At 46.8% G+C, this 24048-nt stretch overlaps 1 protein-coding gene and 1 pseudogene across 1 annotated transcript in view; both read left to right on the forward strand.

Moving 5' to 3' along the window:
- LOC105944638 overlaps positions 1–22140 on the forward strand; it is a 62818-nt pseudogene extending 40678 nt beyond the window's left edge.
- The window catches only part of Ctnnbl1 (catenin beta like 1), a 192736-nt gene continuing 190779 nt past the window's right edge, over positions 22092–24048 (forward strand). Inside the window, exon 1 of the mRNA XM_004666678.2 lies at positions 22092–22212. Within this exon, the coding sequence (XP_004666735.1) occupies positions 22183–22212 (30 nt within the window). The 5' untranslated portion in view covers positions 22092–22182. The remainder of the gene's footprint in view (positions 22213–24048) is intronic.

Below are 24048 nucleotides of genomic sequence, written 5' to 3' on the forward strand. Positions count from 1 at the left end.
CAGCACTCGGGAGGCAGGGGAATTACTTACAAGCAGAGAGAGATAGAAGAGAGACAGAAAGAATGGGTGTTCCAGGGCCTCCAGACTCTATAAACAGACCCCCAGATGCATGCACCACCTTGTGCATGTGGGCTTCACGTGGATACTGGAGAACCGAACTCGTGTCCTTAGGCTCTGAAGGCAAGCGCCTTAACCACTGAGCAATCTCTTCAGACCTCAAACAACATTTTTTGCATGTGTACGTGCATGGACATATTTGTGTGGATGCATGTGTGTGTGTGGACGCCTGGGTGCGTGTGGAGGTCAGAGATAGATGTTGGGTATTTTCTTCCATCACTCTTACCGGTTTTTGTTAATTGTTTTTTTTTTTTTTTTTTGAGGTAGGGTTTCACTCTAACTCAGGGGGACCTGGAATTCACTATGTAGTCTCAGGGTGGCCTCAAACTCATGGCGATCCTCCTACTGCTGCCTCCCAAGTGCTGGGATTAAAGATGTGTGCCACCACGCCCAGCTCTACCTTATCTTTTGAGGCAGCATCTCTCACTTGAACCCAGGGATCACTGAGTCAACTGGTCCACCTAGGCCTGAGGAATCCCCTTATCTCTGCTTCCCATGCCCTATGATTACAGGTGGCCACCACACTGGCCAGACACTTACATGGGGGATGGTTATCCAAACTCAGGTTCTCACCCTGTCGGAGGTCATCTTCCTAGCCCTTTCCCCATCTCTTTTGGTGATAAAGACCTCCTACTCATAGAACATAGTGGAGCAGTGATGAATTACTTTTAAAACGAGTAAATGCATGTTTGTTTTTTGGCATCTGTGTGCATAACGTGTGTATGCGTATAGTGTATGTATGTGTGGTGTATTGTAGAATGTATGATTCTGTATGGAATCAAGCATCATCTTTTACTAGGTTCCACCCTAAAAGCTGCCAACAGGGACCAAAGCTGGGGTCGTCATCGAGAAGTGATTACACATGGGAGGCAGTGCTACCTAGTCACACTTTCCTCCTGGGAATTGCCCCAAGGGCCTCCAGCACTCCACTACTGGATCTCAGTGGTAAAATAGCTGGGCCCTGTTCCCAGAAATGCTCCACAGGTACAATCACTTGAGAGCCCCTGGGTGAGCCGTTGACCTTGGAGAAACAAGACTATGGCTTCACATTTGCTAGTGGGAGCTTAACGCACACTACTGGCCTCACCGAGCAAGTCAGCTGGACTCAGAGAAGTTTTTACATTCTCTTCATCTCCACCTTTCTTTTACACCCCCTCCCTATGTATTAAGTTATCTTCTCATTGCTGGGACAAAATACCTGACAAAAATGCAGCTCAAGGGGTTTATTTCACCTTGCCATTCAAGGTTTCAGTCCATCATGGCGGCAGGAGCTTGAGGCAGCTGGTCCCACAGTCCACAGTGACAAAGCAGAGTGACGAAGGCTGCTGCTCAGCCAGCTCTCTCCTCCTTGACACAGTCCAGGACCCCAGGCCGTGGAATGGTGCCCCCACAGTTGAGTCTTCCCACCTCAATGAACCTATCCAAGGTACTCCCTCACAGACATGACCGGAGGCGAGCCTAATCTACATAATCTCTCATAGAAAATTCTCAGTCTGCCAGGCGTGGTGGTGTACGCCTTTGATCCCAGCACTTGGGAGGCAGAGGTAGGAGGATAACCATGAGTTCGAGATCATCCTGAGATTACATAGTGAATTCCAGGTCAGCCTGGGCTAGTGTGAGACCCTACCTTGAAAAAAAAAAAGAAAAAAAGAAAATTCTAGGTCCATTCGACAATCAGTATCAACCATCAAACCCAGGCTTTTCTTTTCCTCTTGTAATTTATACTACCTGACTGCTTCATGTATCTTTGTAAGCCACTGAACTAAGGTGGTGGCATAAATAAAAAAATATAACATAAATATAAATATGTACTGTAACAATCTCCATAGAAACATGTTCCTAAAAGACCAACAGTGGCTGCTTATCATGGAGAGGAATAGGGTGGCTAAGTATGTGTTGGGGTGGGTGTGGGAGGTGGTGTGCACCCCAAGGGGTCAGATATGTGCAATTTTACAAAGTCCGAGGCGCAGGTGTTACAAATAACTTTACAAACACCATGAAGATTAAATGATTTTTATTACTCGCTTTTATTGCTATTTGCATTTTTTTAATATATTTATTTTATTCCTTCTGTAATATTGGTTCAAGAGAGACATTGAGAAAGTATAAATAAGCAAGGGAGGGGGAAAAAAAAGCTGCCAGTATTCCACAACACGGTGAGCTATGAGCATGAGGTGGCCGAGCCTGGTTTGAATTTTCTCTCAGTATGACTGGGTCAGCAGGTCCCAGCCCATAGGGAACTAGAGCTTTGAGTCTGATGGTCTAATGTGAACCCCACCAGATAATGGAAAGGTGATGAAGAGGAGGGAGAAGAAGAAAGAAGAGGAGGAGGCAGGGGAGAAGAAAGAGAGCTATGGGAGAGTCCGGAAGGTTTTGCGGGGGCAGGGGAAGGTGTGGAGGTGAGTTGTGAGTTGGAAGGACAAGACCGTGTCGGTGGCCAGATCTGACCCAGGGAGGGCATCTGACCCTCACAGGGTGAGATGAATTGAAAAGAACAGCTGAGATGTGAGATACAGGCAGAATGGGGCCCCGTGTATCTCCAGGGAGCCCTGTGGCACCGTGGCTACAAAGACCCAACCAGGCCACAGCCCCTACGAGGACCCTGCAGCTATGGAAATGCCTCCACAGCCCACCAGAGCCAGAAACTTTGAGTCCAAGGGTCTGTTTTCTGAGAGATAGTGGGAAAGATCTTGGGTGATGGGGTGGGCAAATACTTCAGAAGAGAACACTCTTTGCCCAGAACCATCCCCCAATCTTGACTGCTGCCTTCCCCTGGGACCAGGGCAGACAGAGTTGTTGGCAGAAATGGCTTAGGAGGCTAATAGACAGTGTTTTGAAACTGTCGCTGTGTGCTGTGCAAGAAATACAAGAAGCCCCCCGCCCCCACTGTGTTTCTGCTCAGTGGGGGCTCCAGTCACAGGGGACTCCAATGGGCAGTGAGTCCCTGCTGAGGTCAGGACTTGACCTCATGCCCAAAACTCAGAGAGACAGAAGTCCTTCTGCCCGTCCTAGGGACATTTCCCTAGCACAAGTCTCTTTTCTGATTGTCTCATAATAAAAATTGATGCTCATGAAAAATGACCTCAGGGCTTCTGTTTTACATCCTCCTTGCACAAAGTCAGGTTGGGCAGGCCCCATTTGAGCAGTGGGTTGTCACAGCTGAGAGGGTCAGGATCTGAGTGGCCTGCAGGCTCGAATGCCAAATACTGCGTGTGCCCTTCAGACATGGTTGAACCCGGTTGACATTTTCATAGGGATCAATGGGAACTCTATGAGCCACTGGTCTGTCCCACTTCTGCAGAGACATGCACAGAAGTCTGAAGAGGTTCTGTGTATTGGGGGGGGGGTCAGAGGAACTCGAGCCCTGCAAATGGGCCACTAGCCCATGCATTGAGTTTTCCTTAACTGCACCATGTAAGGAGTTGTGCAACCGTAATTCCAGAAGCCGGGGAGGCAGAGACAGGAGAATCGCTGGTGCTTGCTGGATAGCTTGTCTGGGTGACTTGGTGAGCTGTGGGTTCAGTGAGTTCCTTGTCTCAAAAAAAAAATTAGGGGCTCTGCTGGGTGTGGTGGGGCACACCTTTAATCCCAGCACTCGGGAGCTGAGGCAGGAGGAACGCAATGAGTTTGAGGACAGCCTGACTATATCATGAATTCCAAGTCAGCCTGGGCTAGAGTGAGACCCTACCTCAAAACAATAGCAACAACAACAAATTAAGGTGGAAAGCAATGTACACACACACACACACACACGTCCATGCCTGGCACCCTGGGCTCACGGCTGATGGAGCCATGGTGGGGGTTACACTCTGGCACGAGGCTCCCTTCTGCCCTGGCAGGAGCACTGCCAGCCTTGCTTTCTTGGAAGACTGTGTATGTTCCTATATACCCCTGGCTGCTCCACTTCAGGGATTCTCCGTCCTGGTTCTCTGTTTTCACCTGCTGTCCCAGGTCACTTGGAAGGGGAGCCTGACCCCTGCCGTTACTGCTCTTCCCAGGGCACCATTCTTAGGCGCCTCCCACAGCTGTGGGGACCTAGAAGGGGCTGTGGCCACCTGCTGGAGTCTTTGCAGCCACGGTGCCGGTGCAGTGCCGTATCACATGCTGTAGAAACATGGGGTCCGGCCATCCATCCTCTGCGTTGGCTTGCACTCATCTGGGCCGGTTCTGACTACGTTCCACATCTCGGCTGTTGTCTCCCACGCATCTTGTTTTATAAGGGTCAGACGTCATCCCCGAGGCAGGTCTGGCAGCAGACATCGCGCAGTGTCTAAAGTGGACATCTTCTCTAGGCAAGACAGGGAATGACAGGCATTTGGAAAGACAATTTGGCTTTCTGCCCTGCATCTCCTTTGGCAATCAACCCAGTAAAGATGAGGAGGTAGAGGTGCAGAAGGGCACGTCCACTCTTGGTTCCTTTGAGGGAGGGGCACAGTTTCACTCCTGGACTCATGGGTTTGGCGAGGGTCTTTAGGCCATCCCCACGTTGTGAGTGGCCTCACAATAGTGTCTCTCTCTCTCTATATATATATATATATAGCTCCATTATAGTTATGGTGAAATAAAAGTCTCAGGTGTTGTGTAAGTCAAGTGGCTGTCGTGATTTCTGGGTCTGGCCGGGGTGGGGGGTCTGTGGCAGCAACATTGCTTGTTGAATCCTCATCATCACCTTGGGGAAGCCAAGGCTGCCTGTGATCTTCACTTGTGGGCTTTCCCAAGGGTTGCCAGTAAGAAGCTGATCGTGTTTTGTAATTATTGTGAAATGTAACCAGGGGTGTCAAAACCACAGTCTACGATATTGTCTTTAAGGTCCTATAAGCCTCTGGCTGAATCAAATGGGAGGGCCCTTATGACTCTAAAATACAGTAACATACCCATGCTCCTGTGTGTCTGCCTCGTAGGCCCTGTTGAAGATCAATCTTCGCTTGGGCCTCCCAGCACTCCAGAGGCAGAGGTAGGAGGATCATAGTGAGTTCAAGGCCACCTTGAGATTACATGGTGAATTCCAGGTCAGCCTGGGCTAGAGTGAGACCCTACCTTGAAAAACTGAAAACAAAACAAAACAAAACAAAAAAAACTCTGAGCTTGAGCCACACACTAGGCAAGCACTCTCCCAGGAAGCCACAGCCCAGCCCACCCCCCTTCCATCCATCAGCTCTAGATCACACACGCCCTTGGGGGACTAGGTGGCTGTCCTACTGTTGCAGTCCCCCACATGATGCCCAGGGGCACATAACTGCTGACCTCTTGGCCTATTGTGTGCCCCTAGAGCCATGGGACTTCGGAATGGGCAGGGAGGAAGCGGTCAACTGAAAAGAACTCGGGCTGTTAACAGAAAATCCAGCAGCCGCTGCCTCCCTAGATCCCCAGCAGTACCATTGGCTAGTGTTGCGGTCAGCTTCAGGTTGCTGGGATGAAAATCCAAACCAGACACAGTTTATGGGAGGAAGGGGTTTATTTCAGGCTTAAAGATCCAAGGGAAGTTCCATCAAATGGCGAAAGGAGCAGGCCCCCCTTTCACAGATTGAAGCAGAGACACAACCAAACAGCCATCACCCACACAAGAACAGCCCAGCAGCAAGCAACCTCGAATCTGCAGGGGCAGGATTCCCCAGAGCTCACACTTCTCCTCTGCCCCCCAGTGACATGCCTGCCTATAGCGGAAGTCTGCCTGCTACGGATAGAAGCAGCAAACTCAATGAAAAATACTTTATTTATTTGAGAGAAAATGGGTGATCTGGGGCCTTCAGCTGCTGCCATGGAGCGCCAGATGAGTGCGCCCCCTTGTGTGCATGTGCGATATTGTGGGCTCCAGTCACTGTGCGTCTGGCTTGTGTGGGAGCTGGAGATTTGAACATGAGTTCTTAGGCTTCACAGACAAAGTGCCTTAATTGCTGAGCCATCTCTCCAGCCCAGCACACTCAATGTTAACAAAACACCTGAGTCTTTGGTGGATATACATTCAAACTACCACAGAGGGGCTCTGCTGTCCAGAGGCAGGTGCTGGTTGAGCAACAGACCCTGGGAAATAGGGTCAGGATGGGGTTGTCCCATGCAGGACACAGGCTCAGTCCTGTGCAGGCCCTTGTTGTCTGCTCTTCCACCAGTTGTCATGAAGGGCCTGTGAATTCTGCCAGGCCTTTGGCCATAGTCTCCTCCAACTCCTTAGAGTTTAGCAGGATCTAAGCCCAGTAAACCCCATTTTCTTTTGGGATAGGGTCTCACTCTAGCCCAGGCTGACCTGGAATTCACTGTGTAGTATCAGGGTGGCCTCAAACTTACTGCGATCCTCCTACCTCTGTCTCCCGAGTGCTAGGATTAAAGGGGTGTGCCACCACGCCCAGCTCTGAACCTCATTTTCTGAGGACAGAAGTGGGAAGCTCCTCACAGAGGCTCCTATGTCTAATGCAGGTGGCATTAAGTGTTCTGTCATCATCAACCCTGAGTGTAAGAGGATGCAAGAGTGTGTGTGGGGGGGGGGGATGGTGTTAGCAATGGTGGATCTCTGGAGGGCGCCCAGCCAGAGGGATGTGTGGCTCCTCTCCTTTAGCTTTCCATGTGTAGGAGAGCTATTTAGACTAACCAGTCACACAAAATCTCCATACAGAATAGTACCCAACCCCAAGTCCACCCAGAGGTGTGGCACATACCGATCATAGACCACATGGCTGAAATCCTGGCTTGGCCCAGGCAGCTTATCACATGGAACCCTGCTAGCTAGTCTTAGGATGTGGACTATGCACATGGCCTGAGCATCACTCCAGAGCTCCGGGTCAATGAAATGAGCCACCTCTCGATTGTTCACTCACACAGTTTAAAGACACCTCAAACAAACCTAAGAGAGAAGCCACTGTCCACTTCTCCATCTCCCCACACGTGCTCTTCCAGAAGCAACTGTTCTCAAGCCCATAACGCCACCTGCCACCTTCCCAGCCCAGTAAGAGCACTGACCACACACGCTTGAGGGCCTGATTCACCCTGAGTTTGATTCTCCAGAAACCACATAAAAAGCTTGGCCTGGCCATACACACCTGTAACCCCCCCCCGCCCCCCACAGTCTTGAGAGTGGCAAAGAGTCAAGAATCAAAGCCAGTTTGATGGAGAACTGTAGCTCTGGGTTCAATGAGAAACTCTATCTCAAGGAAATACAGCCAATAATAATAATAATAATAATAATAATAGGGATGGACACACAATGTTCTCCTCTGGTCTCTTCATACATACCTTGTATACACTATACATATGCACCATATACTACACACACACATAGACACATGCACCCATGAAAAATAAAAAGACACTTAGGAGGTTAAAGCGCTTAAAGCCCAAAGTATTTATGACTTTATTGTGTGTGTGGGCTAGGGAATTAGAGATGGCTTTGATGGATGAACTTAACTCTCTGTCTCATGAGTTTCAATCATCTGAGGGCTTGATCCGAGTAAGAAGTTCCACTTCCCAGGGTCCCAGTGGATGTCACATCCTGGCACTCAAATGATTCATCATCCCCTCACACAATGAATAGGTCTGACCTGCACCATCTATATAACATCATGGAAATGATAGTGAATTTTAAGACTGGGTCACAAACTACATCATGGCTTCTCCTCTGCTCCCTGGGATCACTTTCTGTGGGAATGTCAGCCACTATCTTCTGGAACCCTCAGTCAAGTGTGTTAAAAGGAACCACATGGAGGGAAACAAAAACCTCAAGCCAATAGCCGCATCCACTGCTGATGTGCGAGTGAGCACTCTCGGGAAGGGATTGTTACCTTGACTCTGAACTCTGACTTATGAGTGACCCTGAGCTAGAACTATTGTGCTAAGCTGCTTTGCAATTCTTTTTTTTTTTCTTTTCAAAAAATTTTTTTATTAACAACTTCCATGTAAACAATATCCCATGGTAATGCCCTCCCTTCCCCCACTTTCCCCTTTGAAACTCCATTATCCATTGTATCCCTCCCCTTCTCAATCAGTCTCTCTTATTTTGATGTCATGATCTTTTACTCCTCTTATGATGGTCTTGTGTAGGTAGTGTCAGGCACTGTGAGGTCATGGATATCCAGGCCATTTTGTGTCTGGGAGGAGCACGTTGTAAGGAGTCCTAACCTTCCTTTGGCTCTTACATTCTTTCTGCCACCTCTTCCACAATGGACCCTGAGCCTTGGAAGGGATATTGCAGCCCTGAGCACTCCTGTCACTTCTTTCCAGCACCATGATGCCTTCTGAGTCATCCCAAGGTCACTGCCATCTTAAAAGAGAAGATTCTCTACCAAAAGTGAGAGTAGCATTAATCTAAAGGTATGAACATTAAGTGAAGTGCTTACTAGGCAGTTTGATGAGCATAGTATATACATTTGGCCAGACAGCAGCAGATGTTACACCTCTAGGACTCCTGACTACCTATGTTGTAGGTTTTCAATATCAGGGATGTATTCCCTCCCATGGAGTGGGCCTCTCATCTAATTAGAGGGCAGTTGGTTTCCACCATGACAGATGTGCCACTATTGCACCTGTTAGTTCATTTGGCCTGGCTGGCCAAATATAAGGCTTGCGGTGTCCACTGTTGAGTATTTTCACTGGTGATTTTTCTCTCTCCCATTGAACTGCATGCCAAATGGCTTCTCCCAGCTTTCTGTCAGCTGGTCTACATGGAGGAAGTTATCAGTTCAGTTCCAGCAGGATTTCTCAATGGCCTTGCAGCCCAAGTATGTGGACTCTTCAGCAATAGGGTCTTGCCATATATTCCTGGTAAGAAGCCAAGGGCCTCGGCAATGGCCTATAATGTTTTGGGAGCATCAGGGACCCCCCCCCCAGTCAACAACTCACTGGAAGGTATCCCATCCCTGGCACTGAAAATTTACGATTTAAGAGTGACCCTGAGCTAGAACTATTGCACTAAACTTCTTCTCAATTCTTTTTTTTTTTTAATACTTATACTTATTTGTGAGCATAGATATTCACAGAGAGAGAGAGAGAGAGAGAGAGAGAATGGGTGCACCATGGACTCTAGACACTGCAACCAACTCCAGTTGTATGTGTCACCTTATGTATCTGGCTTAGGTGGGTACTGAAGAATTGAACTCGAGTTGTTAGGCTTTACAGGCAAGCACCTTAACTGCTGAGCTATCTCTCCAGCTGTTCCTCAATTCTTTTTTTTTTTTTTTTGGATATCATTTTGTTTAGGTTATTTTTCAATTTTTTTAATTTTATTTTTTAATTTATTTTTATTTTTTTTAATTTTTAAATTTTTTGTTTCTCAATTCTTGAAACCATGAGAGCTAATAAATGTGCTTTGTTCCTTTAAGTCACTGAGCATTCGGGACACTTCATCATGCTACAACAGATCACTAACATACATCCTGGGTTCTGAGGCAAGGTCAGCCACTGTGCCAGCTCATGGGCTGAGGAGCCACTCGTTTCCCGCCTTAGTGCATTTTCTGTTGTTATAACAGAATCCTTGAGACTAGGAAACTTTTTTTTTTTTTTTTTTTGAGGTAGGGTCTCACTCTAGCCCAGGCTGACCTGGAATTCACTATGTAGTCTCAGGGTGGCCTCAAACTCTCGGCGATCTTCCTACCTCTGTCTCCCGAGTGCTGGGATTAAAGGCATGTGCCACCATGCCCAGCAAGAGACTAGGCAATTTATAGACAACAACTTTATTTGTCATAGTTCTGGAAGCTGGGAAGTCCAAGGCTACAGGACCACATTTGGTGAGGGCTTTCTTGACTTCCTAGGTGGCTCAGAGCATGACATGTTAAGGGACTTCAGAGAAGCAGCCAGACTATAGCTTTTCTCCTTTTTGATGTGTGTGGGTATAAGCAGATGTGCATGCTCCATGGGTATGCGTGCAGAGGCCAGAGGAGGACATCCATCAGGTGCCAATAACTCTTCCACATCACTTCCTTGAGACAAGGTCTCTCACTGAACCTGATGCTCATGCTGGTTTTTCTTTTTTTGGTTTTTTGAGGTAAGGTCTTGCTCTAGCCCAGGCTGACCTGGAATTCACTATGTATTCTCAAGCTGGCCTCGAACTCATGGTGATCCTCCTACCTCTGCCTCCTGAGTGCTGGGATTAAAGGCGTGCACCACCACACCTGGCCCATCATGCTGTTTTGTAGTTTGGACTAGCTGACCAGGGGAGCCCCCGCACTGGGTTATAGGCATGTACAACATATCCTAGCTTTTTTTTTTTTTTTTTTTAGGTAGAGTCGCACTCTAGCCCAGTCTGACTTGGAATTCACTCAGTAGTCTCAGGGTGGCCTTGAACTCTCGGTGATCCTCCTACCTCTGCCTCCTGAGTGCTGGGATTAAAGGCATGTGTGACCACCCACCAACCCATCCCAGCTTTTCATGTGGGTACTGAAGATCAAATTCAGATCCTCATGCTTGTATAGCTGAGCCATCTCCCCAGGTCCCAAACTAGCTTCTCTAACATACCTGCTCTTGAAATGGCTAACCCAGTCTCTTGATAATCCATTATTCTACTGATTAAGTAGTGATTTTACCCATTTATATATTTATACTTGTTTATTTGAGAGAGAGAATGGGCACACCAGGACCTCCAGTCGCTGTAAACGAACTCTAGATGCATATGCCACCATGTGCATCTGGCTTATGTGGGCACTGGGGAATCAAACCTGGGTCTGTAGGTTTCACAGGCAAGCGCCTTAATCACTAAGCAATCTTTCCAGCCCAATTTTATCCACTTCTGAAGGAAGGGTACCCATGACCCAATCACCTCTCAAAGGTCCCACTTTCAAATCCCATTACCATGTGACTTCAGTAACTCAATTCCAAACATACATACCCTGCATATGATCGGGGGGAGGGGGAGCAATCACACTTTTCTAACCATTTTGGTCTTAACCAATGTCCTTTTACTGCCCTCAAAGGTGAGAGCCAAATAGTTCTCCCCACCACCCTTTATCACTAGTGACAGAAACACTTTCTCTGGAGAGCTTGACTCATGAGGGTCATGCGCATGACTCAAAGATGGGGTGGGGGCTCAGAATCAGGGATTATGAGACTTGTGACATGAGTCACTATCAGTGCTACTTTTACGACTTCTCCAGACCAGCACACTTGGCCACAGAATTCTTTCTTTGTGCAGTAGACAGCATTATATCCCTGTTAGCCTCCTTCATTCCTCCCTCCCTTCCTTCCTTTCTTCCTTCAAGAGAGTGCCAGAGACCCAAGTAAAATGATCATCCTCTATTCCTCTTTTCTTCCCTTCTTCTCCTCTCCTCTCTTCCTCTTCTTCTTCAGACAAGATTCCATTTAGGTCAGGCTATCTTTAAACTTATTATGTAGCTTAAGATGACCTTGAACTAACTGCCTCTACCTTCCATTGCTAGGATTATAATGGTATATGATACCTGGCTCCCTCTTATTCTTTCTCTTAAAAAATATTTTTATTTTTATTTATTTATTTGATAGAGAAAGAGGGAGAGAGAAAGAGAGAGGATAGGTGCACCAGGGCCTCCGGCCACTGCAAACGAACTCCAGACACGTGCACCCCCTTGTGCATCTGGCTAACGTGGGTCCTGGGGAATCGAACCTGAGTCCTTTGGCTTTGCAGGCAAACGCCTTAACCGCCAAGCCATCCATCCAGCCCTCCCTCTTATTCTTGATGCCATTGTGTCTGGAACTACTACTGCTTCCTGTTGTTCCCAGAAGAATGACAAAGAGGCTTCACTGTATCTTTCATCTTCTTTGACTCACCAATAATCCTCTCGTGTGTAATTTTACACACCTTCATACCTACCCCACCTTTGATTTTCTTTTGTGGGGGACATAGTTCAAGGGGTTAAACCCAGGGCCTTGTGCATGCTAGGCAAGCGCATTAGCAGCTGAGCTACATCCTCACCCACCCCCCACTTCTGCTTATTTGAAGACAAATTCTAGTCACATTATTTCACATATAAATTTCAGTATCTTTAAAAGATAAGCATTTTTTTTTTTTTGAGACAGGGTCTTGTTCTGTAGCACAGCCTGGCCTTGAACTCATGATCCTCCTGCCTCAGTTTCTTGAGTACTGGTATTATAGGCATGTGCCACACTAAACCCTGCTGATGAGTATCCTTTTAACATACAATTCCATGAACATACCTCAACTTCTTCCCAAATAATTCCTTACCATTGTATGTTCATAAATGTTGGTTATTCCTTGACTCAGAGCAGGTCTAAGGACATAAATTCTCCTTGTATCTAATCAGACCAGGGCCTGCTGGGAGCGATAATTATTACTTAGCATTTACTAGTGTTTTGTGCCTGGACCATAAGCATTAGTATTGTTTGAAAGGGTAACTGAGCCTAAACCTTAACCATGAAATGCAAATTCAGCCAAATTTAGGCTGGAATCTTGCCAGTTACTATAACTGCGCGTAAGTAAATGGGGTCTCTACCTCTGTTTGCAGAAGCATTTAAAACTGTTAGAGGGCTGGGGCTCAATTGGTAGACTGCTTACCTAGCGTGCACAAGACTCTGGGTTCGGTCCCCAGCACAGCATATTCCAGGTGTGGTGGCCCTTGCCTACAATCCTAGCACTCTGGAGGCCGAGGCAGGAAGATCAGAAGTTCAAGAACATTTTCAGCCACATAAGAGTGGCTATGTGAGATCCTGTCTTGAGGAAAAAAGTATTAAAACTCAGTGGAGTCATACACCTTGACTTTGGGAATGAGCAGCTGAAGGAACAGAGACTCATACGGAGGCCCAGAAATTATATTTTGTTCCCCAGAAAACATATCCCCCTTCTCCTCCACTCCATCCTGTGACTTGCCTCTATCCATTCAGTGCCTGAGCAGAGGAGTCCTGATATCCTTGGCAGTGCTGTGTCTTAAAGCAGCCCAGTATTGCTATGGAAAAGCTGGATATTGCTGATATATTTGTTTTGTGGTTTTTTTTTTTTTGTGTGTGATGACTCTTTCCTTAAAGGGTGTTTCAATAAATAATTTACTGGCACAACAAAAAGATGGAGGTGACTGACGGCATCATAGAGCTCCTACAGCTTGAAGTTTAAGGGAACAAAGCAGCCCACAGTTATTTAAAACCCTTCTGCAGGGGGTCATTCTTTCACATTAGATTTTTGGAAAAGGTTACAGCCCAGCAGTTGGTCTCCTAGGTGGTGCCCTTCTGCCATCTCCCTCGTGACTGCCAGTCTGAAGTTTGGGCTCCTTGGTGAATATCACATAGATCTTTTTGAATTCTCATGTTGGGACAGTCAGCATGATCATTAGGATTAGGATTTGGGTCTAAGGATATGTGACAGCATTAGGGCCAGGTATGAAGGAATCAATCAGTAGACTGGCACTCGTTTATCAAATCAACAGCTGCCTAGCGGGTGCCAATTAAATGTCAGTATGTAGGTTCTGAGGCTATCATGGTGAGCAACACAGTATGCTCCAGACTCTTAGAGCTCTGGAAGGGAAGACAGACCCCCCCAAGTATGTGCAAAGCAAAGAAACATAGAAACACAAATGAGTGTTCTGAAGATAGTGGTCAGAAATGTCGGAGAATTATGAAGGAAGAGGGGAAACTGACTAAAATCATGAATGCACAAGATCTCAAACCTAGAGAGACTCCCAAGGAATTATCAATAGACTTTCTCACTGAGATAAAACTGTAGTCTTGCCAGTTGTGGTGGCACACACCTTTAATCCCAGCACTCGGGAGGCAGAGGTAAGAGGATTGTCACGAGTTCAAGGCCTCCCTGAGATTACATAGTGAATTCCTGGTCAGCTTGGGCTAGAGTGAAACCCTACTTTGAAAAACCAAAAACAACAACAAAAAACCAAATACCACCCCCCCCCCAAAAAAACAACCACAACAAAACCTGTAGTTTTTTGATGGCATTGAAGATTCTCCACAGCTAGGGTTGCCAGAGAAAACACAGGATGACCAGGGTAGCAGTTACCTCTTTGTTGTTGGGACAAAACACCAGACCAGAAGCAGCTTATGGGAGGAAAAGTTTATTTCAGGTTACAGTCTCAAGAGGAAGGTTCATCATAGCAGGGAATGTGTGGCAGAGCGGAGGCTGGGTGTCGCATCTTGTCACATCACTTGGGAAGTAACAGCACCAGTGAGCTGGAGAATACCCAGCAGGGCTAGACTAATAAACCTCGAGGTCTGCCCCAGAGGGACCCCTGCCAAAGGCTCCGCCAGCTGGGGATTGAGTATGAGGCTTAAACACAAACAAATGAGGCTATGGGGAATGTTTCACATTCAAACCACCACAGCCAGTTAAGGCTGAATTTCAGATAAGCAATAAAGAGCGGTCAGTGTATTGTTAAACACTGTAGGGGATCCATTTGTGCCATAAATTCACTGTTTATTTAAAATCCAGATTTTCCTGGGTGTCTTGCATTGTGTGTGTGTGTGGGTGTGGGTGGGTGTGTGCACGCATGTGTGCTGTGGTGAGGTATACACACATGTGTGCCCATGTGGCACCTTGTGTGCTTGCCTGCTGTGGGGTATGCTCACCTGCAGTGGCCCCAGAGGAATGTCGGGGGACTCCCTCCATTGCTCTTCTGCCCATTGTTCCTTGAGCTGGAGTCTATTACTAATCCCAGAATGCTGCTCTTTCCCAAGCCAATATAAATTTGGGTGGTCTCTAAGGCCTCCTCAGGCCCTCACACAGGAAGTGCTCTTTAATTGCTGAGACATTTCTCTACCCTGCAATTTAAAAACTTTTTTTATTGGGGGGGGGGGGAGAAAGACAGAAAGAGGCAGATAGAGAATGGGCATGATGGGGCCTCCAGCCACTGCAAACAAACTCCAGATGTATGTACCACATTGTGCATCTGCCTTGCATGGTTCCTGGGGAATCAAACCTGGGTCCTTATGGTTTTACAGGCAAGCGCCTTAACTGCTAAGCCATCTCTCCAGCCCCATCACGCAATTTTATTTGTTATTTATTTATTTATTCACTGTATCTACTATGTGGTGTGTGTGTGTGTGTGTGTTGTGCTGTGTGTTTGGTGTGTGCACATGTATGTGCAGATGCACATGTGTACTCATGTAGAGGCCAAATGTCAACATCAGGTGTCCTTCCTCTATACCTCATCCCTGTGTTTCCTTGACCCGGAGTCTTTCTCTGAATCTATAGCAATTTTCTCGTTTTTGCTCCTTAGAGGACTGAGGTTACACATGCGTGTGGCTATGGCCAGCTGTTTATGTGGGGACGAGGGAATCGAAGTCAGGCCCTCATATTTGAGCTCTTGCCACTGAGCCATCTTCCCAGCCTGTGTCCTGCATTTTGATGTGCTGAATCTTTTAGTTCTATTCTTAGTTTTCCCAGCCACCCTTTCTTACCTACTTCCTATCATTTTTAAAAATTCTGAGTTATTGAGTTTTTTCCAGGGAGAAATCATAATTCGTGAGGTTTATTTAGGGCAAATTGGTATCTAGGGAAAGGCTGGGGCAGTTCCACACACACGTGGGAGATCATACACAGAAGCCTCTGCAAGTAACAGACCAGAGAGGGTTAAAAAATAGTGAAGGGGGCTGGAGAGATGGCTTAGCAGTTAAGATGCCTACAAAGCCAAAGAACCCAGGTTCGATTCTCCAGAACCTACGTAAGCCAGATGCACAAGAGGGCGCATGCATCTGGAGTTCATTTGCAGTGCCTGGAGGCCCTGGTGCACCCATTCTCTCTCTGTGTCTATCTGTCTGCTTCTTTCTCTGTCACTCTCAAATAAATAAAAATAAACAAAATTTTTTAAAATATTGAAGACTCAAAGATCAGAGTGACAGAGTTCCCCCAAAGCATGACACAGATAGAAAGCAAGAAGAAAATTACTCAAGCCCAGGAAAGTCTTCCCCCACTTCCCAGCCAGGGTGATTCCAGCCATGCTGAGAAGCAGGGACAAGTTCAGGTGGATGTTCAGGCTAGGTCAGGGTAAAAGGAAGAGAAAAGAGAGAGTATTCAGGCAGAGATTACAGGCAGAAAAGAAGAGCCCCATCACCACTTTTTTCCAGAATATGGTCCAACTTGCAGGTGTTTGTTCATGCTGCTCCCTGTGCCTGGGTCAACATCTGTCCGCCATGTCCTCATCCTTTAAATGGCAGTGACACTTCCTCTGGGAAACTTTCGAGGGCAGTGCACATTATCCCCACTCCAGTACCTCAGTAGATCTAGTCCTCACAGGAGTTGACATTAGGATTCTAGGTTTTAAGGTCTGCTCTGTAAAAAGACATAGACTGCACTGAATTCATGAGAAGGAGAGGGTACTGAGGAGCGTTCCTACCTTACTACCCACTCCCCTCCACCCCTCCCATCCCACTTGGCTGTTTGTAACATCAGCATCAGAAGGTGATAAGCACTGTGCTCAACACAACCCTTGCAGCATCCAAGGAGACCCTTCATAACCTCTTCAGGTGGACTGGATTTAATCCCTACTTTGCCATTTCCACATTAAAAGATTTAAAAATATTTATATGCATTTATTTGCAAAGGGGGGCAATGGGTATGTCAGGGCCTATAGCTACTGCAAACACCATCTGGCTTTATGTGGGTACTGGGGAATTGAACCTTGGTCACTAGGCTTTGCAGGCAAGCATCTCAACTGCTGAGCCATCTCACCAGCCCCATTAAAAAAAAAATTATTGGGAAGTCTGGTGTGGTGGCGCACTCCTTTACTCCCAGCACTTGGGAGGCAGAGGTAGGAAGATTGCCGAGTTTGAGGCCACCCTGACACTACACAGTGAATTCCAGGTCAGCCTGAGGTAGGTGAGATCCTACCTCAAAAAGAAAGAAAGAAAGAAAGAAAGAAAGAAAGAAAGAAAGAAAGAAAGAAAGAAAGAAAGAAAAAAATTCTTTCTATTGGGGCTGGAGAGATGGCTTAGCTCTGAAAGCCCTTTCCTGGAAAGCCAAAGGACCTAGGTTTGATTCCTCGGGACCCATATAAGCCAGATACACAGGTGGCACATGCATCTGGAATTCGTTTGCCGTGGCTAGAGACCCTGACATACCTATTCTCTCTATATATATATTTGCCTCTTTCTCTCTCTCTTCAATAAATAATAAAAATAAAAATGAATTCATTGTTTTAAAACATTTTATTTATTTGTTAGAGAGGGGAGAATAGAGAATGGATATACCAGGGCCTCTAGCCAGTGCAAACAAACTCCAGATGCCTGCACCACTGTGGTGGTTTGATTTAGGTGTCCCCTATAAACTTAGGTGTTCTGAATGCCAGGTTTCCAGCTGATGGAGATTTGGGAATTAATGCTCATGGAGGCAGTATATTTTTGGGGGCAGGCTTATGGGTATTAGAGCCAGTTTCCCCTTGCCAATGTTTGGCACACTCTCCTGTTGCTATTGTCCAACTTATGTTGGCCAGGGGATGATGTCTACCCTCTGCTCATGCCATGGTTTTCCACTGCCATTATGGGAGCTTCTCCTCGATTCTGTAAGCCAAAATAAACCTTTTTTTTCCCCACAAGCTGCTCTTGGTTGGGCGATTTCTACCAGCAATGCGACCTGACTTCTACAGCCACCTTATGCATCTGGAGCTATGTGGGTACAGGGGAATTGAATCTAGGTCTTTATGCTTTGCAGGCAAGTACCTTAACTACAGAGCCACCTCACCAGCACTCATTTCCACGTTTTTATTTTTATTTGTTTGTTTGTTTTTGAGGCAGGGTCTCACTCTAGCCCAGGCTGATCTGGAATTCACTATGTGTATATACCTGGGACTCACAAAGAACCTCCTACCTCTGCCTCCTGAATGCTGGGATCAAAGGCATGCACTACCACACCTGACTCACTTCCACATTTAAAAAATTATTCGTTAATTTATTTGAGAGAGAGGGAGAGAGACAGAGATAGAGAGAGGGAAAATGAATGAGCACACCAGGGCCTCTAGCCACTGCAAACGAACTCCAGACACATGTACCACCTTGTGTACCTGGCTTTACATGGGTACTGGGGAATTGAACCTGAATCCTTTGGCTTTGCTCACAAGCACCTTAACTTATAAGCCATCTCTCTAGCCCCTAATTTCCCCATTAAAAACATTTTTATTTATTTATTTGCAAGCAGAGAGAGAGATAGAAGAGAGACACAGAAAGAATGGATGCATCAGGGCCTCCAGCCACTGCAAAGGAACTCCAGGTGCATGGACCACTTTGTGCATCTGGCTTTACATGGATACTGGGTAAGCGAACCAAGGTCGTTAGGCTTTGCAGACAAAGTGCCTTGACCACTTAGCCATCTCTCAAGCTCCACCTCTTTTTTTTTTTTTTTTTTTTTTTTGAGGAAGGGTCTCACTCTAGCTCAGGCTTACCTGGAATTCACTATGTAGTCTCAGGGTGGCCTCAAACTCATGGTGATCCTCCTACCTCTGCCTCCTGAGTGCTGGGATTAAAATAATTTCCACATTTTTAAAAATTTTTAATTATTTATTTATTTATTTGAGAGCGACAGACACAGAGAGAAAGACAGAGGGAGAGAGAGAGAATGGGCGCGTCAGGGCTTCCAGCCTCTGCAAACGAACTCCAGACGTGTGCGCCCCCTTGTGCATCTGGCTAACGTGGGACCTGGGGAACCAAGCCTCGAACCGGGGTCCTTAGGCTTCACAGGCAAGCGCTTAACTGCTAAGCCATCTCTCCAGCCCTCCACATTTTTTTTGAGGTAGGGTCTCTCTGTGGTCCAGGATGACCTGGAATTAACTATGTAGTCTCAGGGTGGCCTCGGAATGATGGAGATCCACCTACCTCTGCCTCCCGAGTGCTGGGATTAAAGGCATGCGCCACCACGCCTGGCTAATTTCCACATTTCTGATACAGGACCCTGAGCAACATTTTTCCTCATATGAGATGCTTTCTCTAAGTAGAATATAGGTTCCTTGAAGGCAGGAACTTATAAATGGAATCACACTTAGAGCCCAGAACTGTGTCTAGCATTGAGTGGCTTCTCAGTGTTGATTTGTTAAGTGAATGAACAAGACATATTATACATAAGGAAACTGAAGTTCAGTGAGATGGGAAGTAACTTGACCAAGTGTACACATCTCAACTTTGACCAGCTCCAGACCCAAGGTGTGCTTGTTTAATACCTGGCTCTCTGAGGAACAAGTGACAACTGTGATTTGTAGCATGTGTTAATTTATGTGTGTGTGTATGTGTGGTATGTGAGCTGTGTATATATGTGTTCATATGTGTGTGTGTGTACATGCCCGTATGTGTGTGTGTGCTCTTGTGCAAGTTTGGAGGCCAGAGGACAACTTCAGATATCATCCTTAAGAATGCCATTGGGCTGGGCGTGGTGGCGCGCGCCTTTAATCCCAGCACTCGGGAGGCAGAGGTAGGAGGATCACCGTGAGTTCAAGGCCACCCTGAGACTACAGAGTTAATTCCAGGTCAGCCTGGACCAGAGTGAGACCCTACCTCGAAAAACCAAAAAAAAAAAAAGAATGCCATTTGGGGCTGGAGAGATGGCTTAGCAGTTAAGCGCTTGCCTGTGAAGCCTAAGAACCCCGGTTCGAGGTTCGATTCTCCAGGACCCACATTAGCCAGATGCACAAGGAGGCGCATGCATCTGAAGTTCCTTTGCAGTGGCTAGAGGCCCTGGTGCGCCCATTCTCTCTCTCTTTCTCTATCTGCCTCTTCCTCTCTCTGTCTCTGTCAAATAAATAAATAAAAATAAACAAAAATTTTTTTTAAAAAAGAAAGCCATTTGTGGGCCAGGCATGGTGGCGAACACCTTCAATCCCAGCAGGAAGCAGAGGTAGGAGGATCAAGAGAGTTCAAGGCCACCCTGAGACTACATAGTGAATTCCAAGTCAGCCTGATCTAGCGTGAGACCCTACCTCAGAAAACAAAAACAAAAACAAAAACAAACAAACAAAAAACCCATTTGCCTCCTTTGACTTGAGGTCTCCATTGCCCTGGAGCTCACCCATTAGGCTAGACTGGCTGGCCAAGAGCTCCAGGAATCCTCCCGTCTCTGCCTCCCCAGTGCTTGGATTACAGGCACATACTGCCACACCTGGCGTCTTCCATGATTCTGGGGATTGAACTCAAAAGCAAGCACTTTACCCACTAAGTTATCTCCCCTGCCCTGCATGTGCCGATTTTCATGACGCAAATATCCCCACCACGGCTAATTCCAAGCTGATGCGAAACTGCTGCAAAAATTTTCTGAAAATGCAACCATGGGGTTTCGCAAATCTGTCCCTCCAAGCTGACTGTAGCATAGCCCACACTGGGCCACAGGTCTCTTTGTGGTCCGAGGTATGCACTCTGACCATGACTTTTTCCTGCCTCCAGCGACAAGACACAGTCTACACTCGTATATAAGTAGGAAGGGAAAGATTCCCAAATCGGTTCAAAGTAGATTGCACAGGCCATCCTTTATAGATATAAATCTAGTCACAAAATTCCTCTGCTTAAAACATTTCATCAGGCTCTCAATGCTGACAGCATACAATCATTCCTCTTACCACGGCCCATAAAGCCCCAAAAGACTTTCTCTTCTTTTAGGCACTGTTCTAGGCTTTGGGGAACATAAGCGTGGACATGACACCCCAGCTCCAGTACAGCCTGTAGTTTAATTAACAAGGTTGTCAGTAAGCAAAACGCCAACCATGAAATATAGAACCATAGACCGAGCGATGCAAACGGTGGAGGAAGTGCCAGGAGAACAAATAGAAGGGGTGCTTACTTGGAGGAGGAGAAGGTTTGGTACTTTGAGAAGTAAAAACAATTTCTGTGTAGTTGGGGACAGTTGAGGTGGGTTTAAATCAATGATTATAAATATCAATGGGGCTTTTTGGGTAGAGGATTAGCTCCCCTTGGAGATGGAGTCTTATTAAGGCCTAGAAAGATGTACTCTTTAATGATGGGCAGCTCTCTCATCCAGAAAATCTTTTTATATTAACACGTAGGTAGACATAAGTTCATTCACTTCCCACTGGGCCTTGTCTAGATGAACACACAGAAGTTCAGGAAGGAAAACATGATCGCCAGTAGTTTCTCAGCCAGCAATGGCTGTATGGCCTGGGACAAATCATTTTCTGAGCCAGCATGGTCCAATAAACATATAGTAGGAATCATAGTGATATCCAAATGTGTTAAATGAACCTCCTAAGCACATTAAAAAGAGTCAACTTAATTTTATAATATTTATAATACATAGTATGTATAATACATATTTTATATTTTGTAATTTTTTTTGTTTTTTTTTGGTTTTTGGAGGTAGGGTCTCACTCTAGCTCAGGCTGACCTGGATATGGAATCTCAGGGTGGCCTTGAACTCATGGTGATCCTCGTACCTCTGCCTCCTGAGTACTGGGATTAAAGGCGTACACCACCATGCCTGGCTAATATTTTGTTATTATTTTATTGTTTTTGGTTTTTCGAAGTAGGGTTTCTCTCTAGCCAACGCTGACCTGGAATTCACCGTTTAATCTCAGGCTGGCCTCCAACTCACAGTGATCCTCCTACCTCTGCCTCCGGAGTGCTGGGATTAAATACGTTCGCTACTACACCCGGCTATTTTGTAATACTTTAATTAGCCCAGTAAAAAAAAAAAAATCTCAACATGTAAATACTGTTAAATTAAAAAAAAAAAACCAACAAACACCAGTATTCACTTATGACACGTCTCAGTTCGGACTAGTCACATTTGGCTAGTGAATATCGTATGGGACAGTGCAGTTCTGAGCCTCTGGTCATTTGTGAAATGAGTATAAAATTGTCCAGCTCTCTGGAAAGGCTTGTACGCACGTGCACACGTGAGGCTCCCCGCACTCCGCCCCGCACGTAGGGGGCGTGCACTCCATCCGAGTTTCCCCGGGCCCTTCTCTCCCCCTCGCCTCGCTCCCCCAAGTCTCCGCCCCCTCCAGGCGGAAGCAGTACGGTCAAAACTGCAGCGCGCTTTACGGTAGCGGCGGCTTTCACAGCAGTGTGGCGGGCCCGCCGGCCTCGCGCACTTCTCTCCCATTGGCTCGGAGGCCCCGCTCGCCGCGCTTTACGGCAGAGTGGCCGGGAGCCGCTACTGAGCGGCCCGTGGTGTGGGAGTGAGTGGAGGCAGCCTGGCTATCCAGTGTGACTGGCCCAGGGACCATGGACGTGGGCGAACTTTTAAGCTACCAGGTAGGTGGGGCAGGGAGGGCTTGAGGGTCGCAGGGACAGAGTCCCCTCCTCTCACCTCCCTCCCCTAATCGCGGCCCCCTCACTTCTCGTGCCACCTGGGTTCCAGCCTGTCATACCACCTCGCTCCCGGAAGCCCTCGTGGGTCCTTTGGTTCATTCCTTCTCGAGACCCAAGCCCCTCGGTCTCCCCTCTCTCGGTCTGGAGCCTGGTAATCCCCCGCCCCCCGAACTCTGCTCTCGGCGCCCCCGACTCAGCGTCTGAGGCCGCAGTGGTGGGGAGCACTGATCTTTCTTGGATTTCAACCCCAGCTTCCCCACTGACGGCCGATGTGCCTTTTGGACTTGGCCCCCCCCCCCCCCCGTCGAGCGTCAAGTTTTGCATCTTTGAAATGGAAACAGCACTGACGATCTAGGAAGGTTGTCTGAAGAATGCACCACCTACTGAATGTGGATGTTCAGGGTGCAGTTAAAAGATGAGAATTGGAGCAGGAGCGGGGCTCTAGGAATCTTGTCCATCTTGCCCAGGGTACTTGTGAGGAAAAGGTGACCAGAGGTGTGGAAGGACTTGGCCGAGATCACTCAACAATTAGACTGCGAATAAAGGCCAGGTGGCCTGGCGCCCAACCCAAAACTTTACCCATCTCTTGACTGCCTAAAGAGGCTCCTTAATAAGAGACCGTAGAGCTGTCCAGTTTGGTGGTCACAGCCACGTTTGGCTTTTGTCTGAGTTGACAAGTACCGTAATTGTAAAGTCACACTGGATTTTGAAGGCAATATGAAAAAGTAGAGTTTTACATTGGTTTAATGATCATACTGATCTCATCAACTGCGGGGATTATTGATTGTATTGATTACATGATCCTAATTTGGTAGTGGGTGCCATGGTACACTTTAAACCAACATTATGTGTTTCTGTTGATGCTTTAAAACGTGGCTATGTAAAGCTGGGCATAGTGGCACATGCCTTTAATCCCAGCACTTGGAAGGCTGAGGTAGGAGGACTGCTGTGAGTTTGAAGCCAGCGTGAGACTACGTAGTGAATTCCAGGTCAGCCTGGGCTAGAGACCCTACTTCAAAAAACAAACAAAAAATTATGGCTATGAGACTAATAAAATTTTGATATGTTTATGTAAATGGACCTAATATATATATATGTGTGTGTGTGTGTGTGTGTGTGTGTGTGTGTGTGTGTATTTGTTTTTAATTTTTTTTGATAATTGCAGACAAGAATAGGTGGTTAAGATCCTTGAACCTGGAGCCCCAGGCTGCTTGGAATTGGTGTTTTGCTATTAACTGGCTGCTGTAACCTTGGACAAAATACCCCCTGGCACCTACCTTATAGGATGTTGAGAAATGAAAAGTATAGGAATGCTTGTCAAAGAGTAAACTTTAAAAAAATTTTTTTTGAAGCCAGGCATGGTGGCTCAGGCCTTTAATCCCAGCACACATGAGGCAGGGTGGGAGAATCACTGAGTTCAAGGCCACCTTGAGACTGAATTTCAGGTCATTCTGGGCTAGAGCGAAACCCACAGGGTGGTCTCAAGGGTGGCCTTGAACTCATGGCGATCCTCCTACCTGTGTCTCCCAAGTGCTGGGATTAAAGACGTGCACCACAGCCAGCTAGCATGTCTATATTTTAAGACTGGATGGTAAGACAGCATAGGAAGTGGAGGGTGTTGAGTGGTGCTTGTGTGCCTGCCTGCTGGGGAGTTGGGGAGTGGCTAGTCCACTGATTCATACCTAGAGTATTGCTGCTGGAACAGGTTCATTCTTTGTTCATAAGTATTTATTGAATGCCTACTGTGTGCAAGGTACTGTGACCACTGGGCATATGATG

The sequence above is a fragment of the Jaculus jaculus genome, chromosome 8 (genome assembly GCF_020740685.1).
Source record: "Jaculus jaculus isolate mJacJac1 chromosome 8, mJacJac1.mat.Y.cur, whole genome shotgun sequence".
NCBI lineage: Eukaryota > Metazoa > Chordata > Mammalia > Rodentia > Dipodidae > Jaculus > Jaculus jaculus.